The sequence below is a fragment of the Mytilus edulis genome, chromosome 14, assembly GCF_963676685.1.
Source record: "Mytilus edulis chromosome 14, xbMytEdul2.2, whole genome shotgun sequence".
NCBI lineage: Eukaryota > Metazoa > Mollusca > Bivalvia > Mytilida > Mytilidae > Mytilus > Mytilus edulis.
In genome coordinates, this window is record NC_092357.1 from 15,125,622 (window position 1) to 15,150,273 (window position 24,652).

A 24,652-nucleotide genomic window follows, 5' to 3' on the forward strand; every position below is an offset into this window, starting at 1 on the left:
TATCAACATTCAAAACAAAATTGGCTCATAAAAAAAGAAAAGATTCACAAAACATCTTAAAAAGTTTCGTAACAATTTAAGAATTTTTTTCAGTAGAAAAACAAGGTGCACAACTTTACTGTAGAAGAATATATCTTTACTAGTTTTATTGCCTATAATAGTCTAATTGTCCTGATGCCTTTTTGCTACAATAGTTGAAAATATTTTGAGTGTTTTGGATACTTTTTGGAACTTGGTATGATTCCCAAATAGTTTACAAAGCACCTTTTTGGTCCTATATGTACTCAACTGATTTGGTTCTTCTTAATTTTTAACTTTCAAATATTCGGCTTCAAGCGTTTCTGATGAATGTAAAGCCAGAATTTGATTTGTACATGTATCTTCAATGGGGAATAATGAGACTTGACAACCTGTAGTAAACTACTGTTACCTCTAAATAATAACATATGTTAATTTAGAAATGGATAATGGTCCACAAATAGACACGTTTTGTGTTGGTCAATAAAGTATGACTATAAATAAAACGCCGCCTTTATTTCATGATATTTCAACCAAAACAAAATAAGTGCTCATATTTTTTTTCTTTCAAATTTGCATATCAACTTGAAAACGACAGTTACGATAGTTATGTATCGTGTAGAACTAGTTGTATCCTCTTAGGGCATAAATCCACTACAATCCTAGCATTTTACATTTATTCTACATAGAACCAAAGACCTACAAAGCATGTCTTAATTTAAAATTTCCATAAAGGAGTTTTAAAAATACCTTGGCGTGGGAAGTATAAGGTAGAATATTCCCCTTCCAAATGATATTCAATTTAGTTTGACATGCAGTGTGTTCAACAAACTTCATTAGGTGATTATGTTGGGACAGTTCGAAAAGTGTTGTATTTCCATATCTCTGAACTTTCTGAACTAAAAGTTGTCTGGCTTTGTGTTTATCTTTGATATAAAGTTCTGTCATCACATCGTAGGCAAGTTGCTCATAATATCTGAAAACAATATTTAAAAAAACTTTCAGCATATTATTTTGTTTTGTTTTTTATTTAAGCTATGTATACTTTTGACAAAAATACAAGCTATTCATTTATGTTAATACCTGAACATTTTGCTGGAGAAAATAGTACTTCGATATGTTTATCGTTCTTCATTTAAGAGTATCTACATGTAAGCAGCGAAACATATATTTATTGCTGTGAAACAGGTTTATACATACTCGTTTTTAAAGTTTTTGTCTATATCAAACAAACATACATACATAAACTATGATAACGGTTTCACCTTTATTACTAAACTAACCTTGATAGTTTTGATACTTTGATACCATCACGAGTTGATTAACCGTTATGGATTAACCGTTTCACAAATGATATCGGATATGTTCCTTACGCCGTAACTACAATCCCCTTCCTTTTTATGAATGTGACCATCCGAATTAGACTATTTACTGGATTTGTTATCACATAAGGTAGCAAAACACAGTTAGAAGTTTAGTTTCGCATTATGGCCCCTGTGAATTTTTTAAATATGAAGGTTTTTGTACAATAAAATTTATTTTTAGATAATTGAAGGATAATCTTAGTTGGTTTATATGAACATTTATATTGATTTTAACATGTTTTATATGCCATTTCTATGATTGAGAGTCCGTATTTTCCTATCCGTACCGTTCATAGGTCCATAAATTATTGTGGTGTTTATCAACAAAGATTTTGCGCTCGATCTTTTCAATTCAATTTTCTTGAAAAACGAGCAGGAAAGCATATGATTTTGTTGGACCACTTGATAGATATAAACCTATGGATTCAGGAAAGGTATCACTGTACTTCATTGAAATTTTCTTTTAGACAAAATTTTGGAGACTTTTGTGACATGTTCACCCCCTTTTTTGCAACCTTTGATATCTAAGAAATGCAGATTGTTGCCATGGTGACACCCAAAAGGGATTATATTTCACCCTTATGACCATGAGAAATCAAATATATGGAGGATTTTCTTTCTACAAGTATATACATGCATAACACGCATATAAAGCCTTCTTTTTTTAGACAGGAGGGGAAAGAGGGTGTTTAAAAATTATGAGTGTCAATTTCAAGTTGTTTTCCTAACTGTGTATTGCTACCTAAGCAACACGACGGGTGCCACATGTGGAGCAGGATCTGCTTACGCTTCCGGAGCACCTGAGATCATCCCTAGTTTTTGGTGGGGTTCGTGTTGTTTATTCTTTAGTTTTCTATGTTGTGTCATGTGTACTATTGTTTGTCTGTTTGTTTTTTTCATTTTTAGCCATGGCGTTGTCAGTTTGTTTTAGATTGATGAGTTTGACTGTCCCTTTGGTATCTTTCGTCCATCGTTTTTAAACCTGAATTTATTATGACACATATGCACAAAAAACTTCCAAGCAATATACTAAAAGACCAGAAATAAACCAATTGAGTACTCATTCGTATATTTTAAATGGACTTTACCACTTTCCCATACTATGAACAACAACTGTTACTAAAACGTTTTTTATCCACCAGCAGCTCTCACAGCTATTATAAACTATACTCACCTGGAATCATCTGCGAAATATTTTGTAAGTTCCATATATCCTTCTGAACTAGCAGTCTTTTCAAGTTTTTTAGCCAGTGAACTTGCATACAGTGCAGCGCCTATTATATATGTAATTGAGATATCATCAATTTACTCAATTTTTATTCTAGAGTTAGATTTTAAGATACACATATTTTATGACTTGAAACAAGTTAACAAGAACATTGTATGAAAGAGCCTTGTTTATGAACACATAACTCGAAAGAAACCTAAAACGTTGAGTAAATATTTCCCAGCAGAGAAAACTTAATCATGACAGTAGAGGAACTACCCCTAAACATTATTCAAGGTTAAGACCCATAACAGGTTGGCTGGTTTTGAACCATTTATACATGTTATACGTAAGTTCGCTTTTCGAACCCGAGAAAAGGCCCATTTGACGTTTCTAATATCAAAGGAGAGGTTTTGGTTAGAGCCACCTATAGCCCCGACTATAAAGTTCAATGTTTCTAGACAAAATATGTTTTAGGTTGATATCAAGAATGTGTCCAAAGTACACGGATGCCCCACTCGTCCTATCCGTTTGCATGTTCCATGGACCGTGAAATTGGGTAATAATCTAATTTGGCATTAAAATTAGAAAGATTATACTATAGGGAACATACGTACTAAGTTTCAAGTTGATTGGACTTCAATATCATCAAAAACTACCTTGACCAAAAATTTTAACCTGAACGGACGCACAGACGGACGCACAGACGGACGCACAGACGAACGCACAGACGAACGAACGGAGCCACAGACCAGAAAACATAATGCCCCTCTACTATCGTAGGTTGGGCATAAAAAGACATGTGAGGAGGTAAGATAGAAGTAATTTTGTCAGAGTTTTTTTTCTGAGAGGTTGATTTTTTACATTCCAGATCGTTGTAAATTTTGACAAAATCGTACTGATCTAAACCAAATGAATGAATAGGAAATATCCAGCGTAGATGTTGATAAACTAGATATTTGTGTCAGATATGTAAAATGTAATTACATCATAAAAAGGAAGATGTGGTATGATTGCCAATGAGACAACTATCCACAAAAGACCAAAATGACACAAACATTAACAACTATAGGTCACCGTACGGCCTTGTACAATGAGCAAAGCCCATACCGCAAAGTCATTTATAAAAGGCTCGATAAGACAATGTAAAACAATTCAGACGAGAAAACTAACACAAAAGATTATGCGAACAGATTTAAACAAAAAAAGTAGATAATGTGAAAGCTGTAAATGTATAAATCGAACATGTCTTTACGCAATCGACATTTTTTGTGAAAAAGAGAAGTGAAATATTTCAAAGGGGTATTCAATCTCACCATACTAATTAACTTACAAATAAAATCCCTGTCCTTCTTCCAAAATAGCTTGGCCATCTCCTTGCGATTCATAAGCACTGCCCACATGAATAGTTCCTTGAAAGGATCTTTACTTGTAAATGGTCTGTGTTCTACAAGTTAATAGGACAATGATTCGTAAGTTCCACATGCTGTACCACTTTTGATACACATCGCCTCAATTGTATTTTGTTTTTGTTTTATATTTTGAAAATTGGTATATAAATATTTTGATATGAACGTCACTGGTGAGTCTTATGTAGACGAAACGCGCGTCTGGCGTACTAAATTATAATCCTGGTACCTTTGATAATTATTGATGATAGGAAGCTCGCTTGTCAAGTTTTGGATTTTTGACAGATTTTCGGAATTCTCTGGTTTTATCCGTTTGAATAACCCTCATTTATCTTTTTGTAAATCATGTTCATTTATAATGATAAGCCATCTGTAAAAGTCTTATGAAATTTCAATTGCTTTTAGTTAGTTTTTGAGAACTTAGAATTGTCAATGAAGAGCTATGAAAAGTCAAGGGATAATATTTTCCCGCCAAAATTTCAATGTCTCGAAAACAATCACGATGACTTATACACATTGTGTTTGCTCTTTGGATTCCTTTAATAATCCGATATATATATAAACTAGTGTTTTGAAAAGTTGATTACTTTGAAACTAAGAAGCGAACCTCCTTAATTTGCAACTGTTTACCAATTTGTGTTTTAGTTACCTGTTCCTTATTTAGACGATTATTTTATGTGGTTTGTTGCTTGGAGATAAACTTTCGCAGAAAACCATTTCAATGGAACATAAATATCCGTTCAGTTGGAATACATCAAAGCAAGTTTAAGCATGCAATTATTCCTATTCCACCTCTACTGAAGAACAAACGACAAATGTATTGTCGAAATACGCATCTTGAGCAATATGATTGATAGTATTACAATATTTTAAGAAATTAACCTCATATTCGCGTCTGTCAAATTTAATTCAACTTCTTAGAAAGATGTTCTTTAGATTGTACAGTTTCAAGATAAGTTGATCTCTCTTATTACACCAATACATTTATGTCTTTTTATATGAATAAATTACCTTCCTTTGCGATAGCCTTCAATTTGTTATTACCAAGAAGATGCATAACAGCTTTATTGATTATGTCTAGATTTTCAGAGTCGCTTGTATTGATTTTGTTATCACCTCTTTTCCAAATCCTTTGCTATAAAACAACAAGTTTTATAATTTGCAGAAATCAAGTCATCATAATTAAAAGTTCAGTTTCGTATATATACATATCAAAATCAGTGATCATACCAGACAAATGGCTGTGAGTGTTGACTGTCCCTTTGGTATCTTTCGTCCCTCTTTTATTGTTCTGAACATTGTTAACAAAAGAATTTACTACGATCGAAGATAAAAATATGATTTCAAGAACTTCTACGGATGACACAATATATTTTACATTCTTCCGCTTTTGGAATCTTTTATGCAATTTCCGGAGATTTCTAATTTGGTGTGTTCCATTCCGTATCAAATCCTATCAGTATCAATAAAAATAATACGGGTGCTTCAAAGGAAAATAAGCAAGACAGAGGAACTTCTTTTCTCTTATTTATTATTATCATTAAAACCACTTTGACTACATAATAGTAATGAAAATGGACTGTTTAGCTTAATATGTAACAATAAAACCTTTGATGACTGTATATATTCTTCCAATAATTGCCCAGCACGACAGCTACCACCTGGATCCATACACTACAAGAGTACAGTATTCTTACAAACGTATGATGATCAATAATCTGTTTTATTTAAACATGTTAAAATCTGATTAGCTGTTAAACCAAGTATGTTTCCTTTATTAACGGAATTAGAGTATGGCGTACTGAACTATAACTCCGGTACCTTTGAAAAGGGTTTACTAACAATGATTCGTTGTCAACGCGCCCTTGTCTCCGAATATTGTTTTTTGTTCAGGTGAAGATGAGCTTTATTGGTAGATTTAATATAAATAGATAAATATTATCAAAAAAAAAAGCAATGAATGAGGTTATTTAATTTGATGTTTGTCTTTTTGTGCTCCTAAGTTAAATTTAAAGTGATTAAATTTATAACACAATTTGACTGCTGTACCCCTATTTCTGACATTTTTACCTATTGTGTCTGTTTGTTTTGGTCACGTATCGTTGTCAATATAAAGGAATTGATGCGACTGTGAAACAAGTGAGAGGTTTAGCTAGCTATAAAACCAGATTCAATCCACCATTTTCTAACAAAATGCCTGTACCAAGTCAAGAACATGGCAATTGTTATCCATTCGTTTGATGTGTTTGAGCTTTTGATTTTGTCATTTAATTGGGGATTTTCCTTTTTGAATTTTTCTCGGAGTTGGATTTGTTTTTTACTTTACTTCTCACCACCGTTTTGTTGTGGACTTTTCAACTGAATAATTACTATATCAGTAAATTTGAATTGTTAAAACCTTTGTCGTACAATATGTTATGCCTGTTATCTTGGTGAACATTTTAATCATATTTGACAAAATACATGATATTTCCAATGATTAATTGTTTTCGCATATTAACATAATTACAATAATACTTGATTATTCAAATAATGCAACTAGTACGACCATCATACGATAGCAAAAATAGCAAAAAGGAAACCGAGTGAAAAACATAACTTCAAAGATAATAAGATTACACGATAAAAACGATTAATTTGAAATAAGAAAATGTACAATTATAAAATGTATAAAACAATTGTAACGTCTGTCGTTATAACAAATAACATGAGAGTTTTACGAACGAATTTGTTTGTAAGAAATTAATCTACATCTGTTAGAATATACCATTCAAAATACTTAAGTATACTGTGAAAACTTTAAAAACATGCCGTCTAAGCTACCACTTCGGTAATAATTCAATATTACATGATATCGATTTGAATTATATACATCGTCGGAACTAAACACATTTATTCTAAAAACAGTTGTTGGCATGACACGGGTTATGTTCTTCTCATATATGTTATGATGGTATGATACTAAACCCCTAACGGGAAGGATTGTGCCTGATGTTAATATGATGAAATCATAATCTTTCAGTCAGTTTAATTGAAATCTGGAGCTGGCATGTCAGTTAACTGCTAGTAGTCTGTTGTTATTTATGTATTATTGTCATTTTGTTTATTTTCTTCGGTTACATCTTCTGACATCAGACTCGGACTTTTCTTGAACTGAATTTTAATGTGCGTATTGTTATGCGTTTACTTTTCTACATTGGTTAGAGGTATAGGGGGAGGTTTGAGATCTCACAAACATGTTTAACCCCGCCGCATTTTTGCGCCTGTCCCAAGCCAGGAGCCTCTGGCCTTTGTTAGTCTTGTATTATTTTAATTCTAGTTTCTTGTGTACAATTTGGAAATTAGTATGGCGTTCATTATCACTGAACTAGTATGTATTTGTTTATATTAGAGGCCAGCTGAAAGACACCTCCGGGTGCGGGAATTTCTAGCTACATTGAAGACCTGTTGGTGACCTTCTGCTGTTTTTTTTTATTTGGTCGGGTTGTTGTCTCTTTGACACATTCCCCATTTCCATTCTCAATTTTATATCATATTAGTTAATGCACTTTTAAATGTTTAAATGCGCACTTCGTCATTCATACTCGATATGGAATCAGAAAAAAATCAAATGTCAAGAACAAAAAAAACATGGATAACAAATTTTGCACAACATACCTCACTATAAAGCAATGAGAGGTTTTCTGTGACAAATTGTTGATAACATTTCGTCTCTAGGATATATTTGAGCACAAGAGTCACAAAATCTTTTCTGTTGTCAACAAGAGATTTTCTGAACAGATTAGATACTGCACTGTCTTTATTTTTTAATGAATCCTAAAACAAAAAAAATGTTGTTTAAATTCAAATTAGCTTATTAAGAGTACACCTTACATAACATTTCAATTATATCACCCGCTTTCATGAACATTGCATAACACACTCCTTATTTACTTTCACATTCTATTTATATTTAACATTGTCTTATCTAACAGCACGTATATAAGCTTCTGATTAATGCATCCCCATTCAAACCAGTTCTAATGGTTCAAAGGAAATAGAAAAATTATCACATTCGTTTTTCTTCCGGTCGACAGTAAAAACTAGTGTCAAACTGTGGCGTCCTGTTGGTTGGTACTGGATGTATGAATATGCAGTGCGCAACGTCTGGTCAGTATAGGAACGTTTAATTCACAGCCTATCGTAAAGGGAATCAGATACTGTCTGAGCGCAAACAACCCTAGCACTAACTATTTAAGAAGTCCTTAAGGTGGTACATAACACTACAGGGAGATAACTCTGAAAAGTCAGCTAAACGTTTGAATTATGTTGTGTTGTAAAAGGAATATTAAGCTTCTCAATGATCAAAATAGACGTTTGTCAAACTTCTATATAACCAGTGTAATTTTTCTGACAAAACATAAAAACAAAGATGTGGTATGATTGCCAATGAGACAATTATCCACAAAAGACCAAAATGACACAAACATTAACAACTATAGGTCACCGTACAGCCTTCAACAATGAGCAAAGCCCATACCGCATAGTCAGCTATGAAAGGCCCCGATAAGACAATGTAAAACAATTCAAACGAGAAATCTAACGGCCTTATTTAAGTAAACTAGGGGCTCTAAAGAGCCTGTGTCGCTCACCTTGGTATATGTGAATTAAACAAAGGAAGCAGACAGTTCATGACAAAATTGTGTTTAGGTGATTGTGATGTGTTTGTACATTTTACTTTACTGAACATTCTTGCTGCTTACAATTATCTCTATCTATAATGAACTTGTCCGTGTAGTTTCAGTGGAAAATTTTAGTAAAAAAAAATTACAAATTTTATGAAAATTGTAAAAAATTGATTATAAATGACAATAACTTCTAAGGGGGTCAATTGACCATTTTAGTCATTTTGACTTATTTTTGAGTCTTAAATTGCTGTACATTATTGCTGTTTACAGTTTATCTCTATCTATAATAATATTCAAGATAATAACCCAAAAAGGCAAAATTTCCTTAAAATTACCAATTTTGGGGCAGCAAACTAACAACGAGTTGTCTATCTGATTCATCTAAAAATATCAGGGCAGAAAGATCTTGACCAGATAAACAATTTTACTCCTTGTCAGATTTGCTCTAAATGCTTTGGTTTTTGAGTTATAAACCAAGAACTGCATTTTACCCCTATGTTCTATTTTTAGCGGTAGCGGCCATCTTGGTTGGTTTGCCCGGTCACACAACACAATTTTTAAACTAGATAGCCTAATAATGATTCTGGCTCTGTTTGGTAAAATTTGGCCCAGTAGTTTCAGAGGAGAATATTTTTGTAAAAGATAACTAAGATTTACGAAAAATGGTTAAAAATTGACTATAAAGGGCAATGACTCCTTAAGGGGTCAACTGAACACTTTGGTCATTTTGACTTATTTGTATATCTTACTTTGCTGAACATTATTGCTGTTTACAGTTTATCTTTATCTATAATAATATTCAAGATAATAACCAAAAACAGTAAAATTTCCTTAAAATTACCAATTTAGGGGCAGCAACCCAACAATGGGTTGTCTGATTCATCTGAAAATTTCAGGGCAGATAGATCTTGACCTGATAAACAATTTAACCCCGTGTCAGATTTGCTCTAAATGGTTTGGTTTTTGAGTTACAAGCCAAAAACTGCATTTTACCCCTATGTTCTATTTTCAGCCATGGCGGCCATTTTGCTTGGCTGGCTCGGTCACAAAACACAAATTTTAAGCTACATACATCAATGATGATTGTGGTCAAGTTTGGTTTAATTTGGCCCAGTTGTTTCAGAGTAGAAGATTTTTGTAAAAGTTAACGACGCCGGACGACGGACGCCAAGTGATGAGAAAAGCTCACTTGGCCTTTTAGGCCAGGTGATTTAAAAATGAACGAACAACAAATATGTAACACATAAACAAACGACAACCACTGAATTACAGGATCCTGACGTGGGACAGGCACAGACTTAAATAATGTGGCGTGTTTAAACATGTTAGCGGGATCCTAACCCTCCCCCTAATGGCTTGTTCAAAGTTTTTATTTTTTATATTTTTGATAAAGGGTCAAAGTTAATATTTTGACAAAATTTTATGAAAATTAAACGAGACAATTGTTACCCGTATTTTCTCAATATCCTGTCTCTTTTCCATGTTGAAAATCTCTTTTTCCGCTATATCAGGTCTATTCCATCGATTAACCAATTTAATTTTCTTTTCCGTACCCATCTTATTATCTAGTATAGAATATATAATTTACATAATAAAGGGATTAACCATATTGTTTTATAACGAAATATTCAACTGAAAGACACTTCTCAAATCTATCATATTCAATTGTACATTTAGTAGTATTGCCTTCCAATACTAATAAAGTTGTGATTAGCCTCAACATTTAGACAATAAAACACACCATATTGAAAATCCTCAAGTAACAAGGACACCGACCTTTTTTTCGTTTTTTTGTGCTCTTTTAGTTCCATTATTGATAAACTATTTAACTATCAATTTATAACAGTTTGATAAAATAAAAATTGATAGATGTATTTCTAATTGTATCCATCTGATGAGCTAAGCCTTCTTCAACTGATTTCTATAGTTTGTTCTTATGTCACTCTGCCACATCATGCACATTCTGTATGTCCCTAATTAGGAGCCTAAAATTTAGTGGTTGTTGTTTGTTTCTGTGTAACATATTTGTTTTTGTTAATTTTTTTGCACATAAGAAAAGGCCGTTAGTTTTCTTGTTTGAATTGTTTTACATGTTTCATTTCGAGATATTTAATTGCTGACTATGTTTTATTGGTTTTACTCATTGTTGAACATGTTGAAGGCCGTACGGGGACTAATAAAACTGTCTGTTGTAGAAAGTTAATCTTTTTATTTTTATATTTTAAAAACACCCCTTGTGAATGGTCATATAAATAAGATTTAAGTCGAGGTTTAGTTTACGCGTTACATGGAAATCTGATAGTGCGAACTCATGGTGTCTTATGTACACATCACTTTGCTATTTTTGGCACAATTAAAGAGACAAAAAGAAACAAAAAGAAACACTACGATTTCTAAAGATATCATAATTAGCCCTTGAATATATTGGCACACAACATACACACAAATCTTTTGCATTGCACATCAGTTCAGTGTCATCATGATAGTAAAAAGGTTTACCATAATTAGAGACCGAAATAACAAAACAAGCGTGGAAATAAAACCTCGGAAGCATATTTCGTCTTTGAAGTCTGGAAATTTCATTTAAAAATACTTTACTGAATGATGGCAAGATTCGATAATAAATAAAATTGAGAATGGAAATGGGGAATGTGTCAAAGAGACCAATTCGACCAAAGAGCAGACAACAGCCGAAGGCCACCAATGGGTCTTCAATGCGGCGGGAGTTTCCCGCACCCGGAAGCGTGCTTCAGCTGAAATGTATACTAGTTCAGTGGTAATTGACGTCATGCTAAACTCCAGAATATACACAAGAAACTAAAATTAAAAATTATACAAGTCTTAAATAACTAGTATACCTTTATTTCTAATCTTGAAAATTATATTTTGAATCATCCTGTCCAATGTTTCATTTGTATCGTCTAAGGAGAAGACGTTGATCTATGAGAAAAATAAAAATCAGCATTGACTTAATCTCTAAATAAAATTGACATTGGGTAGGTGTTGCTCGGTGTTTGGTTTTCTGTGTTTTGTGTACTATTTTACAATGACAATGTAACCGAATTTTGAATATCTCTTTGTTATCTCCTGTCTCGATTTTGGAATATTTGACGCAATGTTAATTCATTAATGTATATTAAAAATAATTTTATCTTAAAACTGGAAACATAAAGATGCATGAAGGCTAGAGAAGACATATAATTAAAAAGGCAAACAAAAAAGTATAATTCGCATTATAAGATTATTTGTTTACGAAGAGTTCATATAGTACTATTAGTTACATAGTGTGCTAGTGACCTAATATGGTATATATGGGGTCAGTAAATTCCATATGGGGTGAGAGCAAAGCTCGAATCCCCATATGGAATTTACTGACCCCATATATACCGTATTACGTCACTATCTCACTATGTAACGAATTTATCTTACCGACTATCTTAACGGGCGAAATTAAGACTAGTGATTCTCAAAATGAGCAAGTCTTCAATACTGTTAGCATTAAGAAAATATTTCCATTGATCCTACAAAAACAGATGCCAACAATAACGACTTGTATGGTTTAAATGTGTTTTATGAATTTATTTCAATCTTAATCATCAATTTCTTCGTCTGTTGGAACTTTTAAGTTTTTTTCTCCGTAACGTTTTGTTTTTATAAAGGGACATAACACCATTACTAACCGTGTATGAAATAAGCCCCGCCCCCTTCCTACCTAATATGGAATATAAAGGGACGTAACTCCACTACTAACCGTGTATGAGATAAGCCCCGCCTCCCTACTAACCGAATATCAAATATACACGGTTTGCACGCGGACGCTTTTAACCAATCATATTTCTAGAAATTTATAGGAGGTAAGATAATATGTATTACATGGTTTAAGTTTTACTTTATATCTGCATTTAACATCCTTCGTTTTCAGGATAGGTTATACTTGAGCCAACATTAGTGCAATATTAACCCCTACAGCACATTTGATTCAATATTAGTTTATTTCCATATTTTTGAGATATTTAAATATTAAAGGCTCGCCATATCACAATATCAAGTCCAATATTTACAAGCAAAACACACAGCTATTATAGCATAAGGAACTACTGCTTGAATGAATATGTCACAAAATAAATTGACAGTCACAAAAGTAGAACATGGATTTTATACCATTTTTCTTTTCTGCAAACACTCCTTCAGTTGTTCAACGAGCTTGATTGGATCAACGTTCGTATCTGTTGTAATTCTTTTAGCTAATGGCAACATTTCTGAGGTGAATGTTTCAGTAAAAATGCTGCTTTCGTCACTGTGTACAAATATAAATTTATCATCTTCAAATAAGCAACAAAAAGGGAGAAGACCCCAAACATACTGTGGATTCATTTGTTATTGTGGATGTCAACTCTCGTGTGATATATTTGTCTTCATAGTTTTGTGTACAGACCAATACAAAATGCACTTCGTTGAACATTTATAGTCGTATGTATCCTATATATACATACGAATGAAACTGCAGTGGTTAAAAATTAAACATGAGATGAATGTGACGGATACGATTTACTGATAACATTATTTTTTTTAAATCTCAAAACAAACGTTAACATCTTGCAACTATCTGCATAAAAAAAGGTACTATTTTTGTTGGCTTTGTTTCCTGTTTTATTAATTTTGGTTTTAAGCTCCTGGTGTGATAATCAATCGCTAGTATTTACCATGCAGCTGAAGTTACCTTAGTTCCTGATAAAGATAGCGTTCTGGCAACGCTTTCTTAATTTTGTGTCTTAAGATGATGTTTTTTTTCTTATCAAACTTGGGAGATTCTGGTGTTTGATGAACTGTGGAGATGGTTATTTTATTGTGGATTTTTGTTTATGATATATGGTCGAAATAGATAAAGGCTGAACTAGTCAAACCACGCCAAATTTGTGAAACATGTGATTTTTTTTTTTATTTACATGCATAGCAGAAGACGCCAATACCCTTTCAAAAAAGTAGATATTGACGAGATGAGATGAGCAGCCTAACGACACAAAAATAATTAGTACCCAGCAGCAAATCCTGTGTAAAAATACTTCACAGACATACAACCTAATTGACTAAAAAATTTAACAAAAAAATAGATAAATCTAACAAAGACTCCGACAAAAAAGTATTCTGTAGTTAATATTGCACACAGTATATAGTATACAATTTCTAGATAAAGTTCAAATTGAGTAAAATATAAATACAAGGATTAAACAATATGAAAACAAAACTATACAAATCTATTGCGTTCTATTCGATCATCTGAACCCACTTGCACTAGTAACGTCTAAAGCAATCCCTATATAGCTGCATGCACAAATACCGAGGCACGCCATTAATAATATGACAAGAAGACAAATGAAGGCAGCAAACTGTAATATGTGTAAAAAAATTAAACTTCAGCACATAAAAACTATAACTTCACGCTCAATTAATTGGAATTCCCTCGATTTCTGTCTCTTTGAACAGTGGTAAGCTACCAATTACTCTTATTCATGAATACCATATCAAATGACTAAGGATTGTCTATTATATTTGATTGTTTTTAAGTTTGTTGGTGCATTACGCTTTTTCAGTAACCTTGACTACATAAAAGTAGTTAGTAGTTATTTGTGGAGGGAGTCGGAATACCTGAAAAGAACAGGACCACTGGCCTAGGACAGAAAAAGAACCAATAATATTTATCATTTAGATAAAATATATATTAAAATTAAAGAAAAGCTGCAATTGTGTGACGCAAAATAATAGAAATTATTATTATCTTATATTCCTAGAATACTATTCAACACAAACCTGGTTTTGTTTTCACTCAATTTATAACCTTTAGATATGAAGTCTGCCGCTTTGCCAGACCCTTCTATTATCAGAACAGGCATACCACGTTTAACCGACAGTAACACTCTTTCAAATGTTTTATATCCACCTTCTACAATCAACAGTATAACCGGAATCTGTTTTTCTAAAAACAACAAAAACAGCAAAAATTCCAATTGATTTGCAAGGTTTGGGAAAGTTCAAATTACTAATTATAAAAGATGTTCCTTTATGCAATGGTACGCTCACAGTTGAATGCTTCCTTAAACATGTTAAATGACCAGACCTTTGTCTCTAAATATTCATGATGAAAATTTGTCCGAAAGTGATAATCGAAGGTAGTCATCAGAGCCCTTTTACAACCAATAGGGTGATATAAAGTAAATTTTTCAATAACAAAATACATATTTCTCAAATTCTTGTTACCATTTTCTCACAATGAAATTCAACATATAAAAATATTGAAATAAGTTTTACTCATCAAGTGATGTCTATCAAATATGATTTACTTCGACATTCTTAACCTTTTGTCCAAAATATCCAATCACAGTCATTTTTATTTTGTAATATACAAGTCTTCACTATACTTCTAGTCCCAATTAACAATTAAAGCATCTGCCTTTCAATTATAGATATCAGTTTCTAATTTCGGGTCATCAATGATTTTATGAAAAACAAGGTGCATCAAATATGCGGTAAAATTACTGTAATTAACACTACATTAGTCCGACGGTCACAATCACGTATTGGTTTCCTGAAACGATTTGTTTGTGTCACAGAGACAGAAAAAGCGTCTCGCAAACTTCTATCAATTTTAAGATACTTTAATTTTTTTTTTTATTTACATGATAAATAAAGTGTTAAATCATAATTATTTTTTAGCCAAAATTAAGTTTTCGTATGGTATAATCTCTTTAGATACGAAATTTTACCTTGAGAATATTGTGGTTATATTTTTTTATTTCATGTATTATTATTGTGCGTCCAAAATGCACTAATATCGTACATTATTTGGCCTTCATGTTTATTTTAGTCTCGCTGATGAATCATTGGTAGACAAAACATGCGTCTAGCGTACAAAATGTTAAGCGTGGTATCTATGATGAGTCATAATGGTATACTATGTCACCATGTAAAAGATATGACAATTTATACTAAAAGTATCGATCGTACCTTCAAAAAATAAAATCTGAGTTCTGTTCTCAACTCCGATGCCTTGTCCTTACTACCATCTACCATGACGAAGTGTGTATGATTTGGCTCTATGTTCTTCAAATCCTGAATAAAAGTACATATATACGTTAAATGGTAATTTCAAAATTCTCTCTCTCTCTCTCTCTCTCTCTCTCTCTCTCTCTCTCTCTCTCTCTCTCTTTCTCTCTCGATCGTTATTTATGTAGTGTCTATAAAACGGCTTTACAACCAGAGACAATTGTACTGCGATTTCTTAATGAGCGTTAAGCCTTAGCAGCTCTATATTTATAAAGTTTTATTTGTCATTATATAATATGTTCTTAAATAAAAACGTTGTTTTAATGAAGGTGGTGCTTCATATATTTATTCATCTTAATCAATTTATAAAGTTGGTCTTGCTTAATTTGGTACATTGGTTCATGATCTTCTTAGATAAGTGAAAAAAGGCAATACCAGATATAACTTCAACAGAAATTAAAAGCTGAAATAAAACTATCTTAGTCCTTTGTTCAAACCGGTATCAAAGATATCCTCTTGTTTCGTCAATCACTGCTTAAAAATCAAGAAATTTAAAAATGTATAGGAAATCATCGTCATCTTATATTTGCATTCGTTGTTGTTGTATAACTTACCTTGAACCAAGGTAAAAATCCAAATGCCATGATATGGTCATTTTTGTCGTGTTTCTCCTTGTATTCCCGAACTGCTTCACCTACAGAAGTGGTAATTCCGTAGTTTGTTCCTCCCGTAAAAATCCACAAGCCTGAAAGATAATATTTTTTTCACTTTGACAACATAACAGAACAACATTCCTGTTATGACCACAACAAATACTTAAGTTATGTAATGTAACCTGTAGATGTCTCTTGTTATTGTTTGTCGTGTTATTGTTGAAATTTACGATACATGTCCCTTTATTTGTACATAATATCACTATATGCGTATGCTTATTGGCTTAAAGTAATCGCGAGGCATTCCGATATCAATATTTCTATATATAAATCAAACTGACATTTAAAAGATGTTGATAGTTTCCGGATATTTGTAAGTGAGTCGACAAGGCGTCTTTGCAATTAAACAATGGTTGGAACGTAATTTTAGTGTTGATGGTTAATAACGCCAATGTTATAGTTTGGTAAGTTTTTCTCAGTCTATAGTTTACAGAAAATTGGTACCGTTAATTGTATTACTACCACTGGGTCGATGCCTCTGCTGGTGGACTATTAGTCCCCGAGGGTATCACCAGCCCAGTAGCCAGTACTTCGGTACTGGCATGAACATACGGATTTTTTGCGTTATTAAAATTTGCTGTTACAAAATATTAGAAATTTTTATAAATTAAGGAATGTATCTCCCTCATGCAAAGCTCTGATTCCTTTCACGGATTTGGCTATACTTTTTGGACCTTTTGGATTATAGCTCTTCATCTTTTATATAAGCTTTGGATTTCAAATATTTTGGCCACGAGCATCACTGAAGAGACATGTATTGTCGAAATGCGCATCTGGTGCAAGAAATTGGTACCGTTAATTGTATTACTACCACTGGGTCGATGCCTCTGCTGGTGGACTATTAGTCCCCGAGGGTATCACCAGCCCAGTAACCAGTACTTCGGTACTGGCATGAACATACGGATTTTTTGTGTTATTAAAATTTGCTGTTACAAAATATTAGAAATTTTTATAAATTAAGGAATGTATCTCCCTCATGCAAAGCTCTGATTCCTTTCACGGATTTGGCTATACTTTTTGGACCTTTTGGATTATAGCTCTTCATCTTTTATATAAGCTTTGGATTTCAAATATTTTGGCCACGAGCATCACTGAAGAGACATGTATTGTCGAAATGCGCATCTGGTGCAAGAAATTGGTACCGTTAATTGTATTACTACCACTGGGTCGATGCCTCTGCTGGTGGACTATTAGTCCCCGAGGGTATCACCAGCCCAGTAACCAGTACTTCGGTACTGGCATGAACATACGGATTTTTTGTGTTATTAAAATTTGCTGTTACAAAATATTAGAAATTTTTATAAATTAAGGAATGTATCTCCCTCATGCAAAGCTCTGATTCCTTTCACGGATTTGGCTATACTTTTTGGACCTTTTGGATTATAGCTCTTCATCTTTTATATAAGCTTTGGATTTCAAATATTTTGGCCACGAGCATCACTGAAGAGACATGTATTGTCGAAATGCGCATCTGGTGCAAGAAATTGGTACCGTTAATTGTATTACAATGTGGTGTTTTGTTGAATGTCGTCTGTCGTGTCGTCTATTTACATTTTTGGTCATTTTGTTTTTATTTTCTCTTCTACCTATGAATTTAAATAGTCCCTTTGTTATCTTCTTCCTCTTTTATATATAAGTTTACTTTAACACCATCTTATATTCATAATATTATTATAAATAGTGTGTACATTTTGTTAATGATTGACGAATTTCAGTTGGACGTTTCTCTTAACTTTAAACGATAGAATTAAGTAATGATTAGTCAAAATGTTCCTTCCAATACTATTTGTTATCTGCATTACGACAGACACTATGAAATAAAAAATGTCCATTTACCTACATGTTACCAGTACTAAAGACTATTTAGGTGATTGAATCGTATGGATATGAAATGCTGGCTTAGATATTCATGTTTCATTTTGGCTTACTTGTGGTGGTTATAAGATTGAGTAAACCACTTTTCAATCGACTAACAAGTGTTTCATTATTTAAGAAATGTGTCGATCCTCCTGTCAGAGAAAGTACTGCCTTTGGTGGTTTGGCATCCGGAGTCCACTTTAGCAACTCCTCATATACATCTTCATGATCTATGTCCTGGGGCACTCGAATACACTGAAAAATAAAACGACATGTTTAAATTGCATGCATCCGACACGTTCATTGATAAAACAGTAATTAAAAGTAAAACATAGAATACAAATTTAAAGGCAGACCTGCATTCGTTAATTAATTCTTAGGTTTTGTAAAATGTTTTTGTATATATCAACATTTTGACAATTTATATCCCTTTGTATAAATCTTCTGAAGATTTCTGCCGACCGTGCAATATCCTCAAGGGTAATGAAGGTCGTCCAAATTTCCTTCGTCTGAAGATTTCCTGGCTCGTGTGTTTTTGCCGACTATTTCTATCGTTTTGTATATTTTTTCAAGCGATTTCTATCCCTTGTGGAAATTTTCTGGCAATTACTATCCTTTTTTGAATGTTTTAACTATGTCTATTCTTATATTTCAGTTTCTTAAAGGTGCACTAGCTACGAGATATATAAAAATTTAAAACACAATTTCCTTTTTTGTTCAATCTTTTTGTTCAATCATTGATGAAAATGAAATAGTGAAATAATAATTCGCATGTAGCGACCGATATGGTAAAATTTTGTCAAAATAAGCTAAGATACATTGATGATGAATTATTCACTTGCAAGTGAATAATTCGAGCTCACTGAATCCGTATGCATGTGAACTTCATGTCTACCCCTTAGCTAGAGATGGATAACACGTGCATTATGCGTGTTGAATTATTTAAAGGAAAATAATGTCAACATTGAAAGTTAAACAAAGCTTAATCATTTGAATGCATAATTCGATCCACAAAACAGCATTCTTCTACAGGTAAAACCAATGATTAAGAAATATTTTCAACTTATAATATTAGATTAAACAGACCTAGACAAATTGCACGAGATTACTTTTTATTTATATCTATATTTATATTTAAATCGCTCATATGACCATCGGAAGTATTCGAAGGTCAACGCGATAGTTAACTAGGTGACGTCAAGACTAAAATACACACGAACCGAGCTTACATATTCTCGAGGCCATGCCCTGCAAATTTGTATTTTATACTCTTTATACTTTGGACAAGTGTTTCACATTGTTATAAATCAAATATGAGAATTTGAGTCAAATCGATGTACACGAATTTGACAGGCAGTGCCCCTTTAAAGTTTAAATATACTTATAATAAATCATGCAAAGTTAATTAATGTATTTATATCGAACAGTAGCGAGTAGAAGCTTAAGCATTTAAAAAATCAAAAAAATCTGAAATCTTAACAACACATTATTTTTGTAAAGAATTTCGCTTAAGCAGGTGCTAGAGACCGTAACTTTGAGATGAAAACACAACAAAAGCACTGTTCCTTTGCTTTTTGTATGAACTAGTTAGAAAATGTATATGCCATATGCAGGTGAAGTTGGTATATTGCTGCTAAGATGGGGGAAATTGATAATTTCAAAATTAATATCGTCTCGTTCTAGTACTGAGGTGACCGTGTATATCAAATTCGAGGTATAAGTCTAGAAATGAGGCGGAGGAAGCCGTTTCGGGTGATTCCTCAATTTCTGGTTCTGGGGGATGCATATAAATTGAACCCAATCCGAAAAGTCTGGATTGTTATTAGAAAGAAAGTCATCAATATCTCTGAATTAAAACATTTGTGTAAAAGACATGACTTTTTCGATCTTCTTGGTATTGACAAGTGTCCGATTCATATGTAAATAACACGAGTCGGCAAGGAGAGGCACACAGTTCGTTCCCATAAAAATGCCGACAATTTGTTGAAAAAATCTACCTTCAAATTCAACAAATATGTTGCCAATAAAAAAAACTCCAGCAAACTGATCAAAGCATGCTAAAAACAGGTCATTTTTTTTTTATCTGACTGTTTATGACGACTTTATACTAAATCCATTGATTGTTCGATATGTACTGATTAATAATTTAGTCTTAGATGCATGATTTTGTATCAGTTATTAGTAGCCTTGAACTAGCTGTCTTTAACTGTGAGTACTCTCAGATCAGTAATTATTGTCTTTTTGTTGTTGGGATATACAAGTAACTGGTCACGTCCACTCTGTGGTTTTGTTAGAAGTATTTCTGTTAGTATCCATCTGATGAGTAAAGCCTTTTTCAATTGATTTTTATAGTTCGTTCTTATGATGTACTTTTACACCACAGTCCCAGGTTTGGGGAGGGTTGGGATACCGCTAACATGTTTAACCCCGCCCCATTCTATATATATGTTCCTTTCTCAAGTCGGGAGCCTGTAATTCAGTGATTGCCGTTTGCTGATGTGTTACATATTTGTTTTTCGTTTATTTTTTCCAACTTTTCCAGCTGAAAGAGTTCAAACTTTTGTTCAAAAATAAAGTTTTAATCTGTGAAACAAAGAATTTAATAAAGATTTGTAATTAAGTAAGTCAGTACCTAAGCGCTCAATTCTGAGCTGGTACAAATGGTGTTTAACACAAAGTTACAAATTATTATTCTTGATCTATATATTATAATTATAATGAGCCTAATTTCGGCATGTAGTCATTTTGAACAACAACCAAAACTGTAGCTTTGATCTGTCACCAATGCGTTACAAAACAGTAAAGGTTAACTTCAAATTATCTTTAAAAAAATGCTTTCGATTATGTTTATTACATGTAACGTGGGCTTTATGGAACGATATTTGGTTGCATTAAATATTCATGTGTTAATAAATACGCATTGTAAACAATGCTGATTTTTCAATAGGAATACATAAAAAAAATGAACATACAGGAACTTTTTGTATCTCCCCTGTGTCATCTCGCTTAGATACGATCATCCCCTGTATAATTTTGTTCGGTTTCTCAAATCCACTGCTAACAAACGTTTGTGTCTTTTTCTATAAAAAAAAAGTATAGAACTTAAGTAACTACGCAAAATAATGTAAAATAATGTAATCGAATATTTACCAATGACACAGAATGACTCCGGTATTGGAAACAATTTCGTCCGTATGTTATGGTAAGTACATCCATAGTAAATCAGCTAACAAAGTGTGGAATGATTGGGTCAGGTTCACATTTATACATGTGTATGTGTATCTATTAGAAGCTCTTTGTTTTAGTTTAACAGATTGGGAACGAACCCTCTATATGGAGTTTATACCTGTATAGAGGGTTTATCACTCTATAGAGGGATATATTTGTTTAGACTGGATTTAAAGAAGGAGAATGGCAAATTGACATTTTCTGGTAATATTGACTATAATCTTTAGCATTTTATGTATCAATTATTGCACTTTACTACAAATATAGATACCCAGTTTTCTGCTTAAGTGACAGAACATGCAATCTATCTACCTATCTGAAAACCTGATCACCAACAATAGGGACAGTTGGCCTTTAAATTTTATGTTAAATCTAACAATAGAAATCAGTTCATTCAGGCATAGCTGAGTGAAATTTACGTGATCATCACAGTTTTCAATTAAGATGAACAATAGATTGTATATTTAGTCAGATTAGCAGAAAATTGGACATGTGCATATTAGATTAAGTACATCAATCGGTTCATCATATGTTGCAAGTTACTGCCATCATAAGTAGTAAATGCGCATTTTTCAAGTTCTGCTTTAAATCATGTCTAAACAAATATGATCCTCTATCATGTCTATAGAGGGATAATTTTATCCCTCTATAGAAGGATAATCCCTCTATAAAGATATTAACACCATATATATAGAGTTTGTTCTCAACCTGTGTAACTGAGAAGTAACAAACAAATGATTTGCAATTAAAGAAAAAAATTACTCTTTTAAATGGAATTTGTACATTTTGAATTTATTGTTGGTTATATTAACTCTCTGTATGTGTGTGTGTGTCTGTGTTTTTTTTTGTTTTTTTTTGTTTCATTTTGTTCTACTCTGCTGTGTTGTTTTTTCCTTGATTTAAGAGTTTTATTTTTGCTTGTTGTTGTTTTGTTTTATTTCTTGTAATACTTTTGACTGAGAATTTTAAATATTAAACCGGCTACTAGATACCGATTATACATTTGATCATATAATGTCAAAAAAAAAAAGTAAAATCACAAAAATACTGAACTAAGGGGAAAATCTAATCGGAAAGTCCATAATCACATGGCAAAACCAAATAAAAAAACACATCAAAAACGAATGGACAAGACTGTCATATTCCTGACTTGGTACAGGCATTTTAAAATGTAGAAAATGTAGAAAATGGAGGATTGAACCTGGATGTCGAATGACGAATACCGAAACAACTGCTAACTTCACATGCATTTGCCAAACCTCTAATTATGCACAAATAATTTATAGAATAATAATGATTAAAAATGCGTTTATTCTAGCCTCTAACTAAACGTTTCGAAATTCATTAGTAAATTAATCCCAAAAACAGACCTGGTGTCATCATATTTTAAGCAAATGAACTCTCACAATCATATTTTATCTTTAAAAAAATAGAGGTACATAAGAGAGCGGAAAGCTACCAAAGGAACATCTAAATTTATAGGTCTAAAAGGAGCTGATAACGGCATGGAAAAAAAAAACAACGAAAAACGACCAGTTGTGTTACTCATGTAATTCCAAACCCGTTTCGTTAAGGTCATATAAGATTCGTTAAAGAGCAATGATTTTTCCTGATAGAAACTGATAAACTTATAAGTTGTCCTTGAATTGATATGTTAATCCAATGTTAATTTTTTAAGAACAATACAAAATTTATAAGTTATTTGAAAAAGACTTCCGCTACATATAAAAAAAAGAATACCTGTTGCTTTTCCTTTATGTCATTTTGATTTAAAGATTTGTTTAACCATATATCGACGCTGGCATTGTCCTTCCTTACTCTCTTGCATGTTGATTTTATCTTCTGATCAGCGTCCATCTTTCAAAACATCATCTACTTTTAAATTTGAAAAAAATCATCACTAAAGACTGTTCTTTGCTCACTTAAGATTAGCTGAAATATAATATTTATAATGATCACCTAGCCATTTAACGTGACGGTACCCAAATTGCACCTATTTTGATAGTTTTTTTCACCTACGTCTTTTAATGATCCAGACAAAAACTTCCATTCTGTGTTTATTTTGTAGATGTATCCTTGTTTACTATATAGTTACACCAATTTAATTTTGAATCCATAATCCAAAAAATGGGTCCGAACAGACCTCCAAACGACCCAGGATTCCATAATGAGGAGTACCCAAATTGCATCCATACTTAAATTCACATCCTTCAAAATTGTATAACAGTTGTTTTGTTCCATTTCTCCAAATATTTACAACAATATGACATTAGTCCATGCCTACTATCCCTTTTATAAGAAATGGGTGCTTGTAACATATTTAATTTGCTCATTTTTAAAAGATGACATTTTGAGAACGTCGCATGACGACGTTTCAGCAGATATACTTTTTCGAGTGAATGCTTTATCTGTTGATATTTACTGTAAATATTTTGTGTATATTTAAATATATTCAGCTATGTTGAAAGACGTGTATAATGTCAAATCATAAAAATACCAAGTGTTTAGTCTAAAAAAAAACATGTAAGATTTCCACAGCTATTTTTGTTAGATATGTGCAGTTTGGGTACTCGGTGGAATTTGGGTACTGTGACGTTACAAGTCAGTATATTGCACAAGAGAGACCTTCAAAATCTGGTTACCTACTAGGCCGTCAATGGTCATATGTTGTCATTAGAGAGGCCTCAAAATCTGGTCACCTACTAGGTCGTCAATGGTAATATGGTGGCATTAGAGAGGCCTTCAAAATCTGATCACCTACTAGGTCGTCAATGGTAATATGGTGGCATAAGAGAGGCCTTCAAAATGTGGTTACCTACTAGGTCGTCAATGGTCATATGTTGTCATTAGAGAGGCCTTCAAAATCTGGTCACCTACTAGGTCGTCAATGGTAATATGGTGGCATGATAGAGACCTTCAAAATAGGGTTACCTACTAGGTCATCAATATATATATGTTGGCATTAGAGAGGCCTTCAAAATCAGGTCACCTACTAGGTCATCAATGTTCATATACTTATGTTGGCATTAGAGAGGCCTTCAAAATTTGGTCACTTACTAGGTCGTCAATGGTCATATGTTGGCATTAGAGAGGCCTTCAAAATCTGGTCACTTACTAGGTCGTCAATGGTCATATGGTGGCATGAGGA

At 32.7% G+C, this 24,652-nt stretch overlaps 1 protein-coding gene across 1 annotated transcript in view; it reads right to left on the bottom strand.

Annotated features, from left to right (window-relative positions):
• Nucleotides 1–14,640, bottom strand: part of LOC139503624 (transient receptor potential cation channel subfamily M member-like 2) — a 30,089-nt gene extending 15,449 nt beyond the window's left edge. Inside the window, exons 1-10 of the mRNA XM_071293443.1 lie at nucleotides 14,474–14,640; nucleotides 12,827–12,962; nucleotides 11,524–11,605; nucleotides 10,115–10,230; nucleotides 7,656–7,814; nucleotides 5,607–5,672; nucleotides 5,010–5,133; nucleotides 3,923–4,036; nucleotides 2,557–2,656; nucleotides 769–994 (exon numbers count right to left, since the gene is read on the bottom strand). Of these exons, the coding sequence (XP_071149544.1) occupies nucleotides 769–994; nucleotides 2,557–2,656; nucleotides 3,923–4,036; nucleotides 5,010–5,133; nucleotides 5,607–5,672; nucleotides 7,656–7,814; nucleotides 10,115–10,230; nucleotides 11,524–11,605; nucleotides 12,827–12,962; nucleotides 14,474–14,556 (1,206 nt within the window). The 5' untranslated portion in view covers nucleotides 14,557–14,640. The remainder of the gene's footprint in view (nucleotides 1–768; nucleotides 995–2,556; nucleotides 2,657–3,922; nucleotides 4,037–5,009; nucleotides 5,134–5,606; nucleotides 5,673–7,655; nucleotides 7,815–10,114; nucleotides 10,231–11,523; nucleotides 11,606–12,826; nucleotides 12,963–14,473) is intronic.
• Between the last annotated feature and the right edge of the window lie 10,012 nt (nucleotides 14,641–24,652).